General features: G+C 36.5%; 1 protein-coding gene across 7 annotated transcripts in view; it reads left to right on the forward strand.

Annotated features, from left to right (window-relative positions):
* The window catches only part of SGCE (sarcoglycan epsilon), a 66,973-nt gene extending 50,194 nt beyond the window's left edge, over window positions 1–16,779 (forward strand). For 2 of the 7 annotated variants that reach the window (XM_032874913.1, XM_032874932.1), the window contains 6 exons: window positions 1,545–1,756; window positions 2,691–2,717; window positions 3,446–3,634; window positions 13,573–13,616; window positions 14,495–14,529; window positions 16,486–16,779. In XM_032874913.1, the coding sequence (XP_032730804.1) occupies window positions 1,545–1,756; window positions 2,691–2,717; window positions 3,446–3,634; window positions 13,573–13,616; window positions 14,495–14,529; window positions 16,486–16,536 (558 nt within the window). In that variant the 3' untranslated portion in view covers window positions 16,537–16,779. Of the gene's footprint in view, window positions 1–1,544; window positions 1,757–2,690; window positions 2,718–3,445; window positions 3,635–13,572; window positions 13,628–14,494; window positions 14,530–16,485 lie in introns of those variants that run through there. The other 5 variants (XM_032874933.1, XM_032874921.1, XM_032874925.1 and 2 more) reach the window with 4 other exon arrangements.
* Window positions 16,780–22,324: the final 5,545 nt, after the last annotated feature.

Below are 22,324 nucleotides of genomic sequence, written 5' to 3' on the forward strand. Positions count from 1 at the left end.
ACAGGAGAACATAGTATTCATCTTGTAACACATGCACCTGTGGCCCTTGGCCCTAGACTCCTCTTTTGATGTGACTGTGTCTTAGGAAAATAATTTTCTTTCTTTGTCTTCTTAAATCAAGACAAATATTGAGCTGCTGTGGTTTACGTGTATTATAGATAAATGCTGAGTTTGCAAAACTTACTCTTCCTATCATCGTCCTAATCATACAAGGATGCCAAAGACTGAGTGACTGTAGTCATAACTTGAGTAGGTACCTGTAACGGGAGTCAGCAGACAGCCGGCCCTAAAAACACCATTTTACTTGTGTTCGTGCTATAAATTGTTTATGTTTAGGAATATGACCTAATTTCTGAAGTTTTAAAAATGACATGCTTTGAAGCTTTTAGTTTCTATGGTGAGATTTTATAAATGGGAAGAGTACTGGGATTTTCATTTTTTATTTTACATGTATTTATTTATGTGTCAAATCTTACCATAGAAGATATCAGGAGGTGTAACTAGAATAGTGAAGCAATAAACATAATAAAATAGAAAAGAAATGGATGATTGGGACCTGAACTTTATTTAAAAAATAAGCCTAAGGTCAAGTTTGACAATAAGCTTCCTGTGTCCAGGATTAAAAGAGGGAATTCATCAGTTACTTAGTTCTCCTTCTTAAAAGAGTCAGCATTGATTCCTTCACAGAAAATGAAGGTTCACTAGCACTGTACTCTTGACAAAATTTTTCAAGTGGGTATTTTTTGGAAGGATACTGAGAAATGCCATGAATCATTCTCCCCAACATATTTTGGGGGGAGGGTGTTCGGGGGGGCAAATGGAGTGACAAATTTCACATGGACATTTTTACAGTGTCCTTCAATAAAAACCGCAACATAATTAAGTACAACTCAGTAAAACAGTTCAATGAACGTGGAGGTAAATTAATATAGTGCCAATGTGCATTTTTTTGATTCTGGGTTAGAATTTAATGAAACTATAGTATTGGCTGAGTTATGTGTTCCTTGGGCTATCCTTTCCCCACATCACTTCTGTCAGCTCAACAGCAGAAAGAAAGATCAAGTTTGTAATCATTTAAAAATTGTCTCTCATTTTATTTTTCTTTCGTCTTTCACTAACCTTAGAAACCATACCTGCACACCTGGTTGTCTGCCAGTTCATGGCTTGTTAGCATCTTTTCTAGAAGTTTACCGTAGGAAACAAGAAATGTACACGGTAGAATTAAGGACTTCTGCTTTGAAGGAAGGAAACTGGAAAGAACAGCCACATACACACATACATGTATTATGTGTGGATTCATGTACATATGTCTGTCTGTTGTGGAAAGGGCCCAGAAAGTGGGCCAACACAAGCCCTTTAATGTTACTTTTGTTCATGACTTCTTCCTAGCTCCCGTAGACAATGGCAAGTTCAAGATGATAATGCAGTTGGAAAAGAGGGCTCTTTAGAAATGTGTCAAAGAAAGTTTGGATCTATCTGGGTCTTCCGCTCTTGTCATGTTTATAGTTATTAATTCGATGTGTAATTGTCTTCTTTTATATCAGGTCGATAAAACAAAGCAAGTGTCCACCTATCAGGAAGTGATTCGAGGAGAGGGGATCTTACCTGATGGTGGAGAGTACAAACCCCCTTCTGATTCTTTGAAAAGCAGAGACTATTACACGGATTTCCTAATTACACTGGCTGTGCCCTCGGCGGTAGCACTGGTCCTTTTTCTAATACTTGCTTATATCATGTGCTGCCGACGGGAAGGAGTGTGAGTACTTTAAAACACTAATAAAAGATTACTGAACCTACTGGATAACAACATAGAAGATTCCATTAAAAGCCAAGTTTCATTTGGTTCATAAAACACTTTATAAATTAATTGAAATTGTGTTCAAGTCAAACTACAACACTTTTTATTCTTTTAAAATGAATTAAAATAGTTTCGAGTCTAGTAAATCAAATTAGGGGATATAATTACCTTATTCAACAATTATTAAGGCTAGATATAAATTCATGCTGGCAAAACAGTCCCAAGAATAACTGAGGCTAGCTCTTTTGGTTATATAAGCCATTTTGTGCAGAGACTATGGAGTCTATAGACATGGTAATTGCACTTTAAGTAGATAAATTGTCTTAGTTTGATCAGAAGTGATGGTCAGAATTCTCTTTGAAATCCTTATCAAACGGGTGACATAATCTAAATGTTTAAAAGATACGTATGTATACATATAAACCTAGGAGTAAATTAGTGAAAAAAAGAGCATAATTGGAGGAAGGAGTGTTCATTTCATGATTAGTTAGCACTTTCAGGACATCTGTGTCAATTAAAATAATCTCCCCAAATTATCTGGAAATCAGGGCAACAAAGTGAAAGGATAAAAAATTAATAAAGCAGCAAGTAACAGATTCTTCCATTTTTTTACATGTAGCCTGATTTCATTATGTCATAGAATTTATTTCCAAGAGCTTGATGCTTAATCTCCATTTTTTTCCATTTTTCTGTGTGTTTCTCATCAGTATTCCATCTCTGTATGTGTACTCATCCAAATAATGTCATAAACCTGGTGGCAAATGCTGCCTGGATGCATTTAATGGTAACAATGTCAGCGTTTCCACATCATGCAAGATCCCATGAGCATATAGTCTTAATGTTCCAAATATCAATGCTATTATTTAATTCATAAATTTTGTTTTGTTTCTAGGGAAAAGAGAAACATGCAAACACCAGAGTAAGTGTCTTCTTTCCTGTTATTTTCTTTATCATGTTTTTTCACTTCTCAGTTGCTCCTCGTGCTCCATACATGTGTCATGCTTTGATTTTGTCATTCGTCATCTTTCATAGTTTATTTCATAAATGTGAAAGCTGCTTTCTAAATAGAGATATCTAGGATGGGTAGAGACTAAAAATAAAAAGGGTTTGAAAACTAAGATTATGTAGATAAAAATTAAACCTAAAACTTCAGATTCAGAATATTAACTTGCCATTTATATGATGTGATTTCCCAATCTGCATTTCTATAAACCAGAGAACAGATGAAAAGGCCTTTCATACACGTTTTCCTGAATCTACAGTAATAACCTACCATAAAATGAAACTTCTGTGAGTATTGATAAATGCCCCATCAGAAGAACTATATAAAAGCTATGGTAGTTTAATCTTAATCCTAGACATTAAATAGTGTACTAGTTTGTTACTTAGGGCTATAATATTAACACAATGCTTTATAGCTTAGTTTTATGCAAGACATTATTTAAAACATTGGTTTACAATGTTCAGTTTTTGCTGTGTTAAAAGCATGTGAAATGTATCCCTTTCAGAGATAACCTTTAGAATGCCCAAAGTGCAATAATATCTTATTTTAAAAAGAAAAAAATTCATAACGTTTTCAAATTTGATGACCCATGGGGCTAATATTGGATTTTAAATATGCGTGTGTTTTATTTCTTTTCGATCTAGCATCCAGCTGGTCCATCATAGTGCTATTCAGAAATCTACCAAAGAACTTCGTGACATGTCCAAGAATAGAGAGATAGCATGGCCCCTGTCAACGCTCCCTGTGTTTCACCCTGTAACTGGGGAGATCATACCGCCTCTGCACACGGACAGTTATGAGAGCACGAACATGCCACTGATGCAGACGCAGCAGTAAGTATCCACGTGCTCCTGTCATTATTAATATGCATGAAGATACCCACTTACTTTCCATAAAGACCAGAACTTTTCATTATTGCTTTCATTGTTTGTTTGTTTGTTTATAACTCTTAAGAGAAAATACCAAAAGGACATTGATAGTAGATTCCCAACCCCGTGGTGTTGACCCAAATACAAAACGTTACTTTCAGGAGATGCATCTTTTTTTTCTTCACTAATTGAAATAAGATGACATTCACCTTAATAGTTCAGAAATTGACACTGCTGACAAACTAATGTGTGCTCAAAGAAGAGGTAATTGTGAAAAGAAATGCATATCCTGAAGCATTACACATTGATTATTTTTAGAGCTATAATTAGAATTATTGGGTTATTAGAATTAACCTATTTGTTGATATTATTACCACACATCTACTTAATGTATTTTTTGTGCCTCAGGATAAAAGCTTTTTATGTGATTTCTTGTGATATGCTTGTATATCAAAATGAATAGTTCTAATTTTGACTCTAAGTACAATTTATTAGTGCCCACCTTTGTAGTGCTGGAAGGACTATGATCAGAAAGCCTGGAAGAAGTCTTTTGTAAGGGGTACCTATGGGGGTGAGGGGTAAGGGTTGAGGAAGTTGCCCACATTATATGCCTAGAAGCTCAGTTTCAGTATAAGGGAATTGTAGGTAAAGTTGCCATTTATTTTTAAGAACATGAATCTTTTCCCCCCTTATTTTAACCATATGTTAAAATGGGCTAAATTCAGTTTCCCAGTGAAGTCACAGGTTGGATTTTGAAATTCTCCTCTTTCTCATTTTACTTTTATGAATATGATGGATACAGAGAAAAATCTATCCCTCCTCACCCCATAAAATTTAGGGTACGGTATAAAGTAACCTCTTACTGATTAAAGACTTCTCTGGGAACCATAGTGGATGCAAACATTTTCCCATTGCAAATGCTTTTTTGTAACCATGCAAAATGTATGTGGTTATTTGGAGATTAAACAGTAATTAACATGAGTAGTATAGATAGACTTGATAAATTTATCCAAAATACTTCAGAAATCTAAAAGTATTGTATTTTCCTACACTTCTCTAGCATTTACTTATTGTTGAGTAGGCTAAGATGTGTGTTTGTGTGTGCATGTATGTGTAAGTAATTGATTGGAGCCTGATTGACAGTGGAGAAATTTGCATACATTATCATTTTGAGTTTTCAAAAAATTAATATTCTATCAGGGATGTGAATATTAAAGCCTCACAGAATTTAATTGTACTGAATGGAAGGGATAGATTTCTATGTTCTTTGATGGCTAAAACCCACTTTACCAGGATTAGATACTGATGAAAAAAATTAGTAAAATTTCAAGAATACTTTAATAGCTCACAATTTAGCAATCTCTCCTGCTTTTCTAAATTTTTTTAAATATCTTTTCAGTATTACAAAATTCATTGTTTATGCACCACACCCTGTGCTCCATGCAATATGTGCCCTCCTTTTTTTCTTTAGATGAAAATTTGAACAGCCTTATCATTCATTTCTAAATGGAAAGAACTTTTAAATTCTTGGTTTCCATTCCATATTGTCTATACCCAAGAGTGCTAGTGAAATGTGGGTATATAGTCCTCAAATGTTGATATATAGTCTCCAAAATGAAATGGTCAAATATACTTGAGAAACAGTTTTTGTTTGTTTGCTTGTTTGTTTGTTTGTTTGTTTTAAAACTACAAGGGTTCTCAGATGCCTTGAGTGTTGCTATGCTTCATGAATCCATGGAAAAAGTCCAGAAGAGGTAGCTCTTCATAACAACGCTGTCAAATTTTGCAATAGAGAAATATTCATTATAATGAGTAGGGGAACTTAAATATGTTTGTAAATCAGTAAAACTCTGTCGCTGGTGAAGTTTAAGGGAAAGAAAAAGGCTGTATCATTTAGATAAGCTTTCTAACTATATATGTTAAGAATGAAAGTCGCTCCTTAAAAAGTATTTTGATTTTCTGTGGTTAGGGTTTTGCCATGTTTCTGTTTGTATATAAACACAACAAAATTTTCTATCTAGTTCACAACCAAATACATCTTCCTGGTCCTCCCATAACCCCACCAACTCTCGTTATGTTGATGACATCTCTCTATTTGTAAATGCAATAGGTTATTCTATTGAACTTGTGACAGTTTGGCCATATATATGTATTTTTAAGTCCAGAAAACCTTCACATTATTCAGATTTCTGCTAATGGAAAAACTCCATTAACTAGCACTTCTATATAAATAGGGTAGATAGATAATTGAGGATGTGCACAATGATTATTCTGAGGCACTGCGAGATCATCAAGTACGTCTGACTCATCAGAGGGAAATTAAATTACATTCGGTGTAGTTTCAGTGTTGAGTGTATATTATCTTTCTTTTATTCTTGGAAATGGATAATATGTGCACTGTCTCTATGGTAACTCCCTATAAGCCAGAATATGTGATTAACCTCATTTTCCAACCATGTCAGATAATAGGGAAATTCATTGTATCAGGTTTGTCACAGCTGTCCTTTACGCAAATTCAGCTTTTACTCCTTACCTTAAAACCATGGCCCTGTTTTTAAAGTTGTATTTCAGCACCAAGTATACACATACATACATACACATTTGAGTCATTTGGGTTGAATTGAATCCTCCACATTAAAATGAGATATTCTATTTGACAAGGCATTAGAGTACTTGATAACCAAGTACGTGCTTGGAGAATGCTGCCTGGTATTTGTTAATTAACCCTTCCCAAAAGGGCATACATTTCATCTTCCCATATTCATGCTAACCTTACTGATTCATAAATGATTTGGCTAGCTACAGGATTGCTACAGGATTTCATGTTTATTCTTCAGACTCAACACCAGAAATATTCAGGCATAAGGACATTGGCTTCCAAGCAAGACTCAAGGACATTCAAAGCTTTCCTTCAGAGCTACGTGGAAATTTGCTCGGGTCTTTTAAACAAGTCAGTCTAGGAGGTCTAGAGAACCTTAGAAAAGTGGGAGGTAAAGGGAACTCGTAAGTTGTATGTTGGGGGGCTGTGACCCTAATTTGTCAGTTACATAGTAACATTTTCTTCTTGGAACGATACTTTCCAGGACTTAGACTGGCACCATAACTTAGACAGTAAAATAATATTTAATCATTTGCAGATGATAAAATCGAGGCATGGATAAGAGACAAAGCTAAATTAGGTCAAAACTGAGATTAGATTGTTTGCCTATCTTGCTATTAAGTCAAAGATAATGTAGTTATTGAACTCAGAAGGATCTCTGATCCAGGTTACAGGCAGTGGATTGAATAGGCTGTGGGAAGGGAACCTGGAGAGGGACCAGGAGATGGAGCACATGCTCGGAAGGGACAACTTCATTTTGTACAGAATTCCCTCTACATTCCAGATTGCAGAGACAATATAAACAGGCTCTTAAAATTATCATAGTATAAAAATGTAAGGTCAATTTTGTTTGATCTTTACTAATGTATTTATTAATAACTTTTATTTTGGAATGATTTTCGAAGTTCCAAGAAGTTGCAAAGATAACACAGAGTTTCCAGAGATTCCCTCACACACTTTTCTCCCATTGCACCTTTGTCACAACTAAGAAACCAACATTGGTGCTTTACTATTAAGCAAACTTCAGATTTTTGTTTTTAATAATTTGAGATTTCACTAGTTTCTATTTTATTTTATTTTAGATTTTATTTATTTATTTGAGAGAGAGAGAGATAGCATGAGTGGGAGGGGCAGAGGAGGACAGAGAGAGAGACTATCAAGCAGACTCCATGCTGAGTGAGTGTGGAGCCTGACTCGGGGCTCGATCCCAGAACCCTGAGATCATGACCTGAGCCAAAACTAAGAGTCGGAGGCTTAACTGATTGCACCACCTAGGTCCCCTATGAGATTTCACTAGTTTTCCCCTATATGTCCTTCTTCTGTTCCAGGATTTTTGTAGAAGACACAATAATTGGTGTATCTCCTTACCTTCCTCTTGCCTGGGCAGTTTTTAGATGTTCTTATTTCCCCATGACCTTGACAGCCTTGAAGAGCACTAGCCACATATTCTGTAGAATGTTCCCCATCTCCTAACACAGCCAGGCATTTTGTATCTTTACTTAATCAGTTATCTTTGCAATTCAGTGAGGATATATTACCATTAACAGTAAGAACTTTTCTCTATAGGCTGTCCCCTTATTACCATTCATTGCTAGAGATTACATTATAAAATAATTCTTTTTTCTTAATTTATTTTTTATTTTTTTGAGAGAGAGGAGAGAGAGAGTGCATGAGCAGGGTGGGCAGAGGCAGAGGAAGAGGGAATGAGAGAATCTTAAGCAGGCTCCATGCCCAGCAGGGCTCCATCTCCCGACCCTGAGAGAGTGACCTGAGTGGAAATCAAGAGTTGGACGCTTAATCAACTGAACCACCCAGGCGCCCCATAAATTCTTAAAAATAAATTTGCTTTGCCCAAAGAATCACTGTTGTGATTAAGGGTTATGTTTTATGCCAAAGATTTAACTTAAAATATATTCTTACAGATTGACTGATGTACCTTGGAAACAAACCTTTGTAATGATTTAAATGAAGAAAATCAAATTTCAAGTCATAGAATTCTAGGTCCTAAAAGGTAGGTTGAGAGAGATCTAGCCTGGTTGTTTCCAAACCAAGTTGCAGAGCACACTCACTCTCAGAGCCCTTATGATGCAGATCCCAGGGCCCTAATTCTGTGGGTTTGGAATTTGGTGGACGTGTGAGTCAGGTGGAGCAGGAAAAAGTGTTGAGAATTCCTGAACAAAATACTTGAAGGAGCTGGGTTTGAGGATTTGGGAAAGCCAGTGTGGTGGTTTCTTGGGGGTTGGAGGTGGGGAAGGGATGGTTATTCACACTTCTCTACCTGGAGTTTTAAGATGGGAACAGTGTCTCTGGATTCCTCCCTAAGAGGTATGTACAGAAGAAAAGAGTGAAAGGGGGTGGTCTGGGTGCGTGACCTAGACTGTGGGGACTATTTGTGGGTTTACTTACCGGTGTCAAGACTTTTCGCTCTTCCTTCAGCTGAATGAGGAAAATGGTGTTAGAGAAGTGAGAGATGAGTACTGACTATTACTGAATGCCAAGCCTCAAAAAAGGAAAAACCATTGGTAAATTGTAATTTTGCTCTTTTACGGGAGGCATTGGCTGGAGGATTTCAGATTTTCAATTTTCTAAAAAAGAATTTATTCTAAAATTCGTGATGTATTATGTGTTTTTTTAGGGAGTAGATCTACCTTCTTGTCACTCTTTTCTCATACCAACATCCTTTTTCCTTAGTGGGAGGCATCTTCATAGAAGATTTTTTGCAATGAATAATAGGGAAAAGTGCCCAAACATTTTCTAGAATGATTTTAATTGTCTATATGAAAATTTTCCTTATTCATTGTTCTAAACATGATACCTAATCCAGAGTAATTGGGTCTCCCTCAAAACAGGAGGTAGGTTGTGCTTAATCTTTTATAAATTAACGAATGTAAAACTAGAATCAAACCTTCTAATTAAAGATATAGTAACAAATCATTTTAGCTGTTGTCTAAAGTATTTTTCCATTTGTCTTCCCCTTGTAATAATGAAAACTATGATAAAATTTCATAAATAAAAAATTAGGTTTCAATGAAAGTATCAGTTAAAGAGAATGTTTTTGGGGAGGGGACCAAGATAATGGTTTTCTGTTGACAAGAAGTGTCAAGCAGCCAAGGATATTTCAGAGCCATTGACCTTTTTTTTTTTTTTTTTTTCATTTAATTCAGCAATGGATGCAGTATCTCTTTGATGGCTTTTGGTTCTATAGGTTTGTACAGCTTCAGTTTTAAGCCATGGTAGACTTGCTTTGGGCTTTATACAAGCAAGAGAAAATAGCTGAAAGAAATAAGTGAATATCTCCTTTCTCATTTATGTTCTGTGTATGCTCTACACTGATTTCAGTGAAAATTAGGTTTTGAAATTAAAAATTATAGTGACATTTTCCAATTTCTCTGTGTCCTTCCTTCCTTAATCCAAATAATGGATGGTTTTTTACTAAAAGTAGGTAAGGGGTTCAAATTGGCATTTTGTTAGAAAAAAAAATTATAGAAAATTCAAGGGTTAGACAACATCAATTGTGCTGAAATAATTGGTAAATTCCAAAAATATACTACTCTTGTTAAATATATTCCTTATTGTTAAGTGACTCCACACTAATTCAAAAGAGAAGTGTTTTGTATTATGCATAGCCAAACTAATGTCATTTATTTTCAACTCTGGCACAGATTCTGTGGTTTAATGCAAATCACTTAACCTTTCTCTGCTTTTGAGTCTTCCAGCAAGTTAGAATCTAATGTGTTGATAATCATCCACCTAACTCATAGAATTACTCTACAGGAGATCCAAGAATGTCAAATTACCGTAAAATGGTTGTACAAATAATAAATAATTGTGTCCTCCCCCCAAATCACTTATTTATTAATTTGTACATTATTACCTTTGCTTCCTTAAAAAATAAGTTTGTGCAATGGCTAATTTACATAATTGTCTATTTAAATGCATGTAATTAATGGTAGTACAATTAGAAAATAATTAATGCTAATAATTTAGAGAACTCCGGTTTTCTTAAATCTCTTTTTCTATGTAATGTGGTTTACACATAATAATCTTTCCATTAGTCCATTAATAACGTAATCATTCTAAATAGTTGTATGACTTTATAGAGGTCCTTTCGTTGAAGGATTAGTGTACCTCCATTTGAAGTCAGCCCCACTCTCCTGTGTAATTGCCTTCAGCGGTGTGTTTTCATTGAAGGTGGAAATGCTTCTTACTGTCCAGTCTGCTTGACTGCAACAGGGTCATTCCTAGGAATCGGGAGTCTCTAGTATCTCAGAAGCAGTGCTCTCATGAGGTACCTCCCTTCAATTTATCAGTGGAATTCACACTTCAAGTATGCCTATCATGGACATTTGAACCCTCTCACATGCACGGGCTCACCTGCACTTGGTTCTGAAAACAGAACCAAGTCTGCCCACCCTGGAGATGCTAGGGATGTTGCTACTCCACACATTTCTTGTCGAGCCCCCCAAAAGATAAGAAAAACAAAAGACCCTCTTAGGCTCCCAAAAGATTAAAGTCATACTGACTTGCACATACTGAATACATAGAAGCACTTTCATAGAACTCATCCATATTGCAGTTGAAGTTGCAAATAGTGCACGAACATCATTGAAATAAACAGGTGGGACATGCACTGCAGGTAATTTTAAATTCCTAAACCCAAGTCATACCATTGCTTTCTCACAGATCTCCAGATTTCTTGCTACCTTCTGTGTGGCACTTTCTCAACCAACACTTTCTCCTCAAACCTTGCCAAGCCCATTCCTGCTTATACAGTATAGTGGTGTAGTGGAGAGAAAAAAATCAGGGGCTAGAGAAGAAATGACAGGGTGGAAATTGACTTTGATCAGTGGTTTTCAAACTGTGTTCCACAGAAGAGTAAGTTGGGCTGGCCATCAGGAGTGAGGGGGCTTCCAACTACTGGCCAAATATTGATTTTGAATTTGGTGTGTCCTTGATTTGGGGCTTTTGAAAGGCTTTCCTTGTCATCTTCAGTATTTTTGTTTTGTCAAAATGTATCGATTTAACCCATTAATCAGCTAGGTAGAGCTAGAGGTGATGGCAAGTGAATGTGTGTGTGTGTCTGTGTCTGTGTGTGTCTGTGTGGTATGTGCTTTAATAGCCTCTTAATATAGAATAGATAGGCCCACATTAGTTGCACCTGAGAAGTTAAAACAAAAACCCCCCTCCCAAATGCCCATGAAACTGCTTTTTGACTTCTGTATTAAAGATGTTTGTTTTCCCATCTTTAAATCTAGAACTTATTTCTTCTGTGGTTTATAAATTAATCTTTTTACTTCCATAATCAAAACCAGTATAAATACATCGTGTGAAGTACTGAAAGAATAAACAGGAAAATAAAACACTCCATAATTTCACACAAGGATAAGTAGGGTTGATAGGTAATAGCAAACAAGAATGTAATTATTGGGGTGAATTATTAAGTAACTTCCTTGAATTGAATTAGAATTGATTTTGCTATTTCCTTAATAATATATTTAAAATAGAGCTAAAAGTCTAAAAAAATTACTCAGAGTCATTAACATTCCCATAGATTAATTTAAGAGTTTAAATAGTATTTAGCATATATAGCCTTCTACTTTAGATTGTTGTATTTTGAACCTAATATTTGCCTGGCTGAAATGATTCAGATCAGTGGTTTTCAAACTCTGTTTCTTGGAGGTTTCTTAGAAATGCCTTAGGGGCCAGCATGTGGGGCAAAAGAAACAAAGCAGGCGGGATTCCGGCTCCCTTGTTTCAACCCAGGCAACCTCACATTTATCTCTTTTGTACATCAAGAGTTCTGCTTAGGATTTCAATTAAAAGGAATTCCACTGCTGAAGAGAAACAAAAAAACTGAAAACTCCTGGCTTGGATCTAGCCCTACTCTGTAGCAAGGGGATGACTCCTAGTACAGAATCTAAACTGTACTTTTTTGCAAATGAATTTTAATATTAAAATTTGAAACTAAATGAATATGAACATTAATAAATGTATGTATTTTATGTGAATCTTTCTAACTATCTGCAGTTGTGCATATGTTCATTCAAAATCTATTTATTGCATGCTTACTGTTGGGGAGACTGAACAAAATAGGGGTTCTTACTGGTAAGGCACTTTGGGGCCAAGAAACATGATGTGATGAGAAATACAACAACTATCTGCATGTGTATGAAACCACACTATATGGTAACCTAGTAGGGAGGCAGTGCTTTGAGGGTGAGGAGGCTAGAACAAGTGGTACTTGAGATATTTTTTAATTAAAACAAATAATAAGTTAAAATTTTTTTATTAACATTCCTTGTGGGATAGTTTTAAGTTACAAGAGTAACTCGTGTTCATTGTAACAAACTTTAAGCTGAGTTTGCAAGCACAAATGGGAGCAGTTGGGTACAAGAGATAGTCATGGCCATGATGCCAGTGGTTCTATTTCAGGCAGACAGGGTTGGGGGAGCTCCATGTAGGGACCCGATATACTGATGGTCTTTTGAGCCAGACTTAATTTGCATAAGGAAGTAATGAAATGTGTGTTGTTTGAATGACGTAATCGGAGTTGTGTCTTAGAAGATTATCTGAGAACAATGTGCACAGCTGATCATAAGGGAGAAGAATGGAACTAAGGAAAAAATTCAGTTCAGTTGTAAAGTTCCAAGTAAGAAAGGGTGATGGCTTCAACTAACACGGGTGGGAAGAAGAGGACAGATACAAAGAGAGACTGAGGAGCATCGTCCAGAGTTCCCAAGATTGGGATGTAGGAAGGGAAGGAGGGGAGGGTCGATGATGACTTCTGCATCTTCACTAGTACAGTTGGGTGGATGGCCAGTGTCATTGCCTGGGCAGGGATAGAAGAGCATAGTTTTGGCATAATGAATGAAGATGGGTATGTATGTGTTCGGGGAGAGGGTGTGAGTGTGTTTATATGTTCTAGACCTGGATCTGAAAGTGTACATGTTCTAAGTGCAAGCCCTGGGGTCCCTGGGTTCACATCTTAATCTGCCACTTCTTAACTATGAGCCTTGGACCTCTAAGCCTATTTGTAAGTTGGGAAAAATAATACCTACCTCATAGGGTTGTTATGAGGTAGAGCATAGTGTTCAGTAGGAACTTTCTGAATGTTATCAAATATTATTATTTATCTTCCTCAGACCTTAGATTTCTCATGCATGAACTCATGGTGGTAGGCTGGGTTAGATGATTTCTGGGATCTTCTTAGGTATAAAATTTTTCATTCTAGTAGGTCTGCTGCTGTCTGTTTGTATGTGTATAAACAAACACCGTTTTACTCAAAAATGTCAATCATTTCTAGGAACTTGCCACATCAGACTCAGATTCCCCAACAGCAGACTACAGGTAAGTACTGAAAGTAGTAAGTTGATATTAATGTATGAAGCTAACAGATTAAGAGACTATTATAGTACCACATAATTTATGAACCTTTAGCTGCATTGACTAAGGCAAAACAGTTGTGTCATTCCTTAATCAGAGTTAGAACCTCAGAATAATAACTTAGATTATTGCATAGATTGGCATCAGAGTGATAAACACAGGGTAAATGATCTTAGAGCAAAAGCATCCATGGAGGTCCTGTCTAATTAAGGAAGACTGAGGAAAATTCCCTTCCTTCAGCGAAGCTCCCTATTCTTCCCCTTGGTATGAAAGATTCTTAGCTTGGATGCATCCAGGATTTGTCTCAGTAAGTGAGCAGCTTGAAACTGACTCTTACAAAAGGAAACCATTGTGACTAATCACTGAGGCTTCAGGGGGATAAATGAGAAATGGTTGGCCTGGTTTTAATGCCACTTTAAAAAGCTGTTATAACATGACCGGTGACAACAAGATGGCGGACGATTCTTCCTTGACTATTCTATTTCCCTAAGACTTGCTTTCTTTAAGTTTATTTCTTTCAAGTGTCCCTAAAAAATTTCCACAGCCAATTATTTCATTCATCTAGGTACCAAGTAGATAACTTATTCATGATTGTCTTCTAATTAGTGGTTGATTCCTAGTTCTAATTGCCAGGCAACCAGTAATGCCTTTTGTGGCTCTCTTGGAAAAGCAAGAGAAGTTTTAAAAATGTAAGTTGGATGTGGAATTCTGAGTGTGAATAGTGGTATTGTAGTAGGGAAGCTATTAAGTAAGTCTCTTAAAAACTTTAGGCACATATAGAAATTTATTGGATGTTTTCATTCAAAAATTATTTTCTCTATTACTGCTTTCGGGAATTTAAGGAGATTTTCGTTTGACAACTTTTCAAAGATTTGAGGCAAGTATAATAAAATTGTTCTTCAGATTTTAATTACGAGATAATGTTTATCAGAATTTTCCCCTACAGTTTTGATCACTTGTTTTAATTAAATGCTAACATGTTTCAACAAGGGTGTTCAATATATTGATGTCGTGGTGCTACTGTGTAAGCATTCAGGAGATTGATGAAGGAACAAACTTAGTTATAAAATATCTGTTACCTAAAGAGCAAAGACAAAAAACAAATCCCTATTAGCACTAATTGCCCGTTTTTTTTTAAGAAGAAAACATTTAAAGGAATATTTCTACATTTCCTTCATTAAATTCATAAACTTCTAACTCTTCTAAGATGCCTTTCCTCTGATTCTTAATTATTTCATGCAACGCGTGAGTAGAAGGGAGACAGTTTCTAGTAAAACAGTAAATAATTTATTTGTGTGTTTAAAAAATCCAGATTTTACTTATTGTCCCTTAGAGGAAATAAGGGAGCCTGAGTAGATGATATTAGAGAGACATATTTGATAGCGGTATAGATTTTCAGCAAGTAGACTTGTTAATGTGCTAGTTTTTAGTAATAGGCAGTATTTATAACTACAAGGACAGTTTATGCTTGAGCAAATGGGGTAAGAGCCAAAGAATTTCCCTGGGGGATTTTTAGGTTGTTCCACCCAATTTTTTAGATTATTTTTCTGAAACAGATTTTGGGGAGCAGGAGTTTTTTTGAGTCAAGGAAGCTTTGATCTCCTTTTTAGTTAATGCGATAGCCTATTACCTCCTTGTTTTCTTATATTTTTCTGTAATTTGGACCACATTATGGACTAAAGTGCACTATCTCTTCTTGGTTGTTTTCTTCTTGTCATTGTTGTTTTCGATGAGTCTCCAAAGTATCTAAGGGCTAAAGGGAGAGAGACCACCCTAGCATTTTTTTGTAATTATGATAGATTGTTGTGTTTCTGTCTCTGATAAACGTACAACCAAGTAGAGTTTTGCTTCCCAGAGAGAAGAGCTGAATGGGCAGGTTACATTCCTTATTCCCATTCTGTTTGTTTGAATGAAAAAATAATTTGTTTTTCAGTGTCCAAGTTATTCTGCTCTGTATGCACATCCACGGACTTAGTGCTCTTTATGTATTTTCCTGGGTACAACAGCTTTTCCTGGTCATCCCAGTACCACAAAGAGGCACCCACATTTGAAATCATAATTTGCTCTTTCCAACTACCTCAAAGCACCATGTGAGGTCACAGTTTTCTTTATGAAGACAATTTAAACACAGGGTTTGTCTCTTGGATACCAAGTAATTTTATTTGTAGCTACTCATATGGAATTTGCAGGAAGAGTATATTTTGAAGTTTGTTTTATTTAGTTAATTTTTTCTTTCCTTTCTCTTTCTTTCTTTCTTTCTTTCTTTCTTTCTTTCTTTCTTTCTTTCTTTCTTTCTAATGATCACCAAAAGTTTAAGAAATAAACTAGCTGTTGGTGTTGTAATCCTGGACTTAAACTCTCGCTGGGATAATAGAGCAGTTACAGGCCAACAATAGCACTGCCTTTTGGACGAGGCCCAAGCCATTAGGTTTGATGCCCCTTCAGGTTTTCTCATTTTCTTTGCCCTTCCAGCCCACACGATATTTTCTAAAAAGCCACGATTAAAAGGTACAGTCCTACGTCCTGCAGTCAACCCCATTCTTTTTGTTTACTGTGGGAGGAATTTTCAGACCATACCTTCTGAGAGGTACAAACCATTAACGGCTTTGGCCTAAGAAGGAAAGGACTGATTTAGAATCTTTCTTCCTTTCTTTCTTTCTTTTCTTTCTTCCTTTCTTTCTTTTTTAATACAGAGAAAGAATGTCAACATAATTCCTTTAAATTGCATTAAGAAGATAGAAAATTACTCCTTGTCATATTTTGTTTCGCTCAAAATCTAAAAGTGTCTGCACCCTGTCTAACTCATGCACATGTTCGTTCTTCCACCCTCCAGGTAAATGGTATCCCTGAAGAAAGGAAACTGACTGAAGCAATGAATTTGTAATCAGCCAGCATAGCAGTTCTATCTCATTTCTTCTCTTTTCCACTAATGCATGAGCTTTTCCGAAATATGGTGTGCATGTCGACAGTATTAAGTCTGTAGCGAATAATACAATATAACTTTCATTTTACTAATGTATTTTTTTTGTACTTAAAGCATTTTTGACAATTTGTAAAACATTGATGACTTTATATTTGTTACAAATAAAAAGGGACCTTTAAAATAAATATTATTAATGAAGCTTAATGTTGGGTAAAATTTATTTCAGAAAATATTTGATTGCCTTCTATATAGTAGGAATCTTCTGTTGCTAGGAACAGGTTCATGTGGTCATTCTTTATTCAGTAAGATTTTATTAAGCATATTCTATAAATACAGAACATACCTATGCTCTGGGTTTCAGGTGAGCAACCCATTTAAATAATGCTGGATCCTTATGGCATGTCTCAATATGTTCTTTTATATATTCTTTCCTGGAGTGTTTTAAGGTAGACTTGGTCTTAAGGTAGACTTGGTTATGGATCTGATGATACCTTGTTTATGAAGGATGGCCTGGGCTGCATAATTACCTGGTTCCATGATCAGATACTTGTTTTGTATGAGAAGCCTGGAGCTGTTACTCAAAAAGAGAATAGTTACCTGCTGTTGGTTGCATGAATTAGATCCAAACCCCTGAGCTTACCTGTAATAACACTACTTTCAGGAGTTTCCTCATACCATAGTGGGTCTGCTGCATACATGGTGAATACTGTTGGTTAAAATGCAGTTATCAGACCAACTCACAGGGCTACTCTTGTAGGCTAGACCAGCTAGAAAACCTTCTCCTACTCTGCTCTGGGCAGATTTCTGTGTTACTAGTTAGTCAAAGGATACACAGATGCTATGTTAATCTGATTCCAAAATCTAAAAAGACTCCCTGTTACCACTATATGCAACAAGGTGTCTTTCACTTAGGGGTAATAATCACTTAGGGGCATTGGAACCCCTCCCCCTCCAGCCCCAATGCCAAGGACATGATAACGTAACAGAGGGTATAGGAATAAAAATATAAATCTTTAGGTTCTTTGATTTCCTAAAGATTTATCTTGTGTTTTTATTCCTTCCCAAAACAAATAGAGGGTTGCCACCTGCTGTTTCAGGACCTAACAGCTTGAGGTTGTAAATATAATAGGTGAGGTTCAAGTCCTAGCAGGAAAGGTTGCCATGATTCCAGATGACTAGATTGTGACACAGTGGTGGAGAATTAACAAACTGTTGCTCCTTTCACTGAAATCAAGCAGGATCTGGGAAGTCCAAGTAAACAGGAACAATAATAAGTGATGCACAAATAAAGAACTAGAGATGAATCAAGGAATCAAGGAACTTGATTCATCTCTTCTAGGAAAGAGATCATTGTGAAGGTTGGAAAATGCAGTTGGGAGTTAGCACTGGTTTTTGCACTGACCATATTTAAGGAATTGAATGGGATAAAAATTATTAGTCAGCATCTCACAAATTGGCGATTATTGCCTTAATCTCTGCAATTCTCTCTGAAAAATGATCTTGCCTCTGACTTAATATTTTGATGGGGACTAGTGATGTTGAACATTTTTTTCATGTGTCTCTCAGCCATTTGTATGTCATCTTTGGAGAAATGTCTGTTCATGTCTTCTGCCCATTTCTTGACTAGATTATTTGTTTATGTGTTAAGTTTAATAAGTTCTTTATGGATCTTGGATAACAGTCCTTTATCTGAAATATCATTTGCAAGTATCTTCTCCCATTCTGTGGGTTGCCTCTTAGTTTTGTTGACTGTTTCCTTTGTTGTGCAGAAGGTTTTTATCTTGATAAAGTCCCAATAGTTCATTTTTGCCTTTGTTTCCTTTGCCTTCGGAAATATGTCTAGCAAGAATTTGCTGCAGCTGAGGTTGAAGAGGTTGCTGCCTGTGTTCTCCTCTAGGATATTGATGGATTCCTGTCTCACATTTAGGTCTTTCATCCATTTTAAGTCTATTTTTGTGTATGATGTAAGGAAATGGTCCAGTGTCATTCTTCTACATGTGGCTGGCCAATTTTCCCAACACCATTTGTTGACAAGACTGTCTTTTTTCCTTTGGATGTTCTTTTGTGCCTCATTAAAGAGTAGTTGACCATAGAGTTGAGGGTTCATTTCTGGGATCTCTATTCTATTCCATTGCTTTGTCTCTGTTTTTGTGCCAGTACCATATTGTCTTGATGATTATAGCTTTGCAGTAGAGCTTAAAGTCTGGCATTGTGATGCCACCAACTTTGGTTTTCTTTTTCAACATTTGTCTTGCTATTCAGGATCTTTTCTGATTCCATATACATTTTAGGATTATTTATTCCAGCTCAGTGAAAAAAGTTGATGGTATTTTGACAGGGATTTCACTGAATGTGTAGATTGCTCTAGGTAGCTTGGACATTTTCACAAAATTTGTTCTTCCAATCCACAAGCATGGAGTGTTCTTCCATTTTTTTTTTTTTGTCTTCCTCAATTTCTTTCATGAGTGTTCTATAGTTTTCTGAGTATAATCCTTTGCCTCTTTGGTTAGGCTTATTCCTAGGTATTTTATAATTTTGGGTACAATTATAAATGGGATTGACTCCTTAATTTCTCTTTCTTCTGTCTTGTTGTTGGTGTATAGAAATGCATCTGATTTCTGTGCATTAATTTTATATCCTCCCTTTGCTGAATTCCTGTAGTAGTTCTAGCAATTTGGGGGTGGAGTCTTTTGGGTTTTCCACAGAGTTTCATGTCATCTGCAAAGAAAGAGAATTTTGGAGGTCATGGTGAAAGGTGGGGTGAGCTTGGTGGTGGGTATTGTGGAGAGCACGTATTGCATAGAGCACTGGGTGTGGTGTACAAACAATGAATTTTGCGAATTTAAAAAAATTAGAAAAATTTAAAATTTTTTTTTTAAAAATGAGAGTTTGAGCTCTTTGATGATTTGGATGCCTTTTATTTCTTTTGGTGGTCTGATTGCTGAGGCTAGTACTTCTAGTACTGTGTTGAACAGTAGTGGTCATAGTGGACATCTCTGCCATGTTCCTGACTTTAGGGATAAAGCTCTCAGTTTTTCCCCACTGAGAAGGATATTCATTGTGAGCTTTTCATAGATGGCTTTTATGATATTGAGGTATGCTCCCTCTATCCCTACGCTGTGAAGAGTTTTAATCAAGAAAGGATGCTGTACTTTGTCAAATGTTTTTCTGCATCTATTGAGAGGATCCTATGGTTCTTGTCCTTTCTTTTATTAAAGTAGTGTATCACACCGATTTGCAGGTGTTGAACCACCCTTGCATCCCAGGAATAAATCCCACTTGGTCTTGGTGAATAATCCATTTAATGTACTGTTGGATCCTATTGGCTAGTATCTTGGTGAGAATTTTTGCATCCATGTTCACCAGGGATATTGGTCTGTAATTCTTTTCAGTGGGGTCTTTGTCTGATTTGGGGATCAAGATAATGCTGGCCTCATAGAAAGAGTCTGTAAGTTTTCCTTGCATTTCTATTTTTTGAAACAGCTTCAGAAGAATAGGCATTAATTCTTCTTTAAATGTTGGGTATAATTCCCCTTGGGAAGCCATCTGGCCTTGGGCTCTTGTTGGGAGATTTTTGATTACTGCTTCAATTTCCTTGCTGGTTATGGATCTGTTCAGGTTTTCTATTTCTTCCTGTTTCAGTTTTGGTAGTTTATATGTTTCTGGGAATGCATCCATTTCTTCCAGATGGCCTAATTTGTTGGCATTGAGTTGCTCATATTATGTTCTTATATATTGTTTGTATTTCATTGGTGTTGGTTGTGATCTTTCCTCTTTCAAACATGATTTTTATTTATTTAAGTCCTTTCTCTTTTCTTTTTGCTATGTCCAGCCAGGGTTTTATCAATTTTATTAATTCTTTCAAAGAATCAGTTCCTACTTTCCCTGCTCAGTTCTACTGTTCTTTTGGTTTCTAGTTCTTTGATTTCTGCTCTAATCTTTATTAATTCTCTTCTCTTGCTGGGTTTAGGCTTTATTTGCTGTTCTTTCTCCAGATCCTTTAGGTGTAAATTAAGGTTGTGTAATTGAGAACTTTCTTGTTCCTTGAGGAAGGATTGTATTGCTATATACTTTCCTCTTAGGACCACTTTTGCTGCATCCCAAAGATTTTGAACATTTATGTTTTCATTTTTGTTTCCATGAATTTTTAAAACTTTTAAAATTTCCTGGTTGAACCATTCATTCTTTAGTAGCATGCTCTTAAACTTCATGAAATACAATTAAAGTATAGAATGTAACTGTAAAAGTGAAAATTAAGATTTTTTAAAAAGAGTTGATAAAATAAATTGGTTGAAAAAAGAAAGAGAAAAAAATTAAATTTGAAAGACTAAAGAATCATTGGGGAAAAAAATCATGAATTCTATGTGCTATTTGCCCCTAGCACTGGAGTTTTGCAGTTCTCATTGATTGGTGAACTTGGTCTTGGCTGGATGTTCTTGCTGATCTTCTCGGGGAGAGGCCTATTGCAATGATTCTCAAGTGTCTTTGCCTGAGGCAGAACTGTACTGCCCTTGCCAGGGGCCAGGCTAAGTAATCTGATCAGGTTTGCTCCAGGTAGCTTTTGTTCCCTGAAAGCTCTCCGTACAGCTATGGAGGACGAGAATGAAAATGGTGTCCTCCCATTGCTGGCCCCAGAGCCAAAAACTTGGGGCCCCACTCCTCAATGCACTCTTAGGGAAAAGCAGTCAATCACTCCTGCCTCCCTGGTCTCCATCAGTATTCCATGCTCATTTGGCCTGTGACTGAGCATTTCTGTCTCAAGCACACAACCCTGCTTTGAGTCTCCAAACCCTGTAGGCTGCTGTGGTATACCTATGGACTTCTAAAAGTTCTGATTTTGTACACTGTTGCCCTATCATTTGCTGGTAGCTGGCTAATGGAGGCTCCATCCTCCCATGGTCTATCTTCCCATATATTGCCTTGGATTCATTTCTCTGCACCTCCTACCTTGCAGAAAGTGGTCACTTTTCTATTTGTAGCATTGCAGCTATTCTTTTCTTAGATCTCTGATTGAGTTCACAGATGTTCAGAATGATTTGATAGCTATCTAGCTGAATTCCTGGGGCCAGACGAAATTAAGGTCTCCTGCTCCTCTGCCATTTTGGACTCCAACTAGATCATCTCACTTTACATTCAGTTAATAGACTGTAGTTCATCTTAGGTAATTTGCCATGTCGTTTTCATACTGGTGTTTATATTTGTAAAACTGTGGCAGCCATGGGGATGTGCTGCTTGAATCTTCCTTCAGGGAAGAATTTACCATTCAGCTCCAAAAAGAATGGTTAACAGCCAGCTGCCAGTCATTAGCACCTTCAGGATCTGCCATGTCCTTTGAACAGAGGAACACTTTTCCTGGGCAGCCACCCTCTTGCCATGGCTGAGCATGGTGTCAGTACTAGGGCCTAGGACTCCTCTAATGGGAAATCTTTACTCTGGAGCTCCCTGGTGGGTTGGCTGAGAGCCTCAAGTTTGCATTGCAGTTGGATGACCTCCTTGCCTAATCTTGCTTCCTCTCCACCAGCAACCCTTTTAGAGAGCTCAGATCCCCAGCATGGATTGAAGATTTCCCTTCAGTTCAAAATAATAATGAGAGCTGATTAGAGCTCCTTTACAAATATAGAAGTCTCTGTGTCCTAGAACACATGATTTTTTTTTTTTTTGGTGAAGATATTATATATATGTAAGAAGCCAAAATAGGAAAGTGTCAATCTTTAAAGTGGATTTTATTGAATCAGAAATCTGTTTACTA

Source organism: Lontra canadensis, unplaced genomic scaffold, assembly GCF_010015895.1.
Source record: "Lontra canadensis isolate GAN:19392208 unplaced genomic scaffold, GSC_riverotter_1.0 scaffold2, whole genome shotgun sequence".
Lineage (NCBI taxonomy): Eukaryota > Metazoa > Chordata > Mammalia > Carnivora > Mustelidae > Lontra > Lontra canadensis.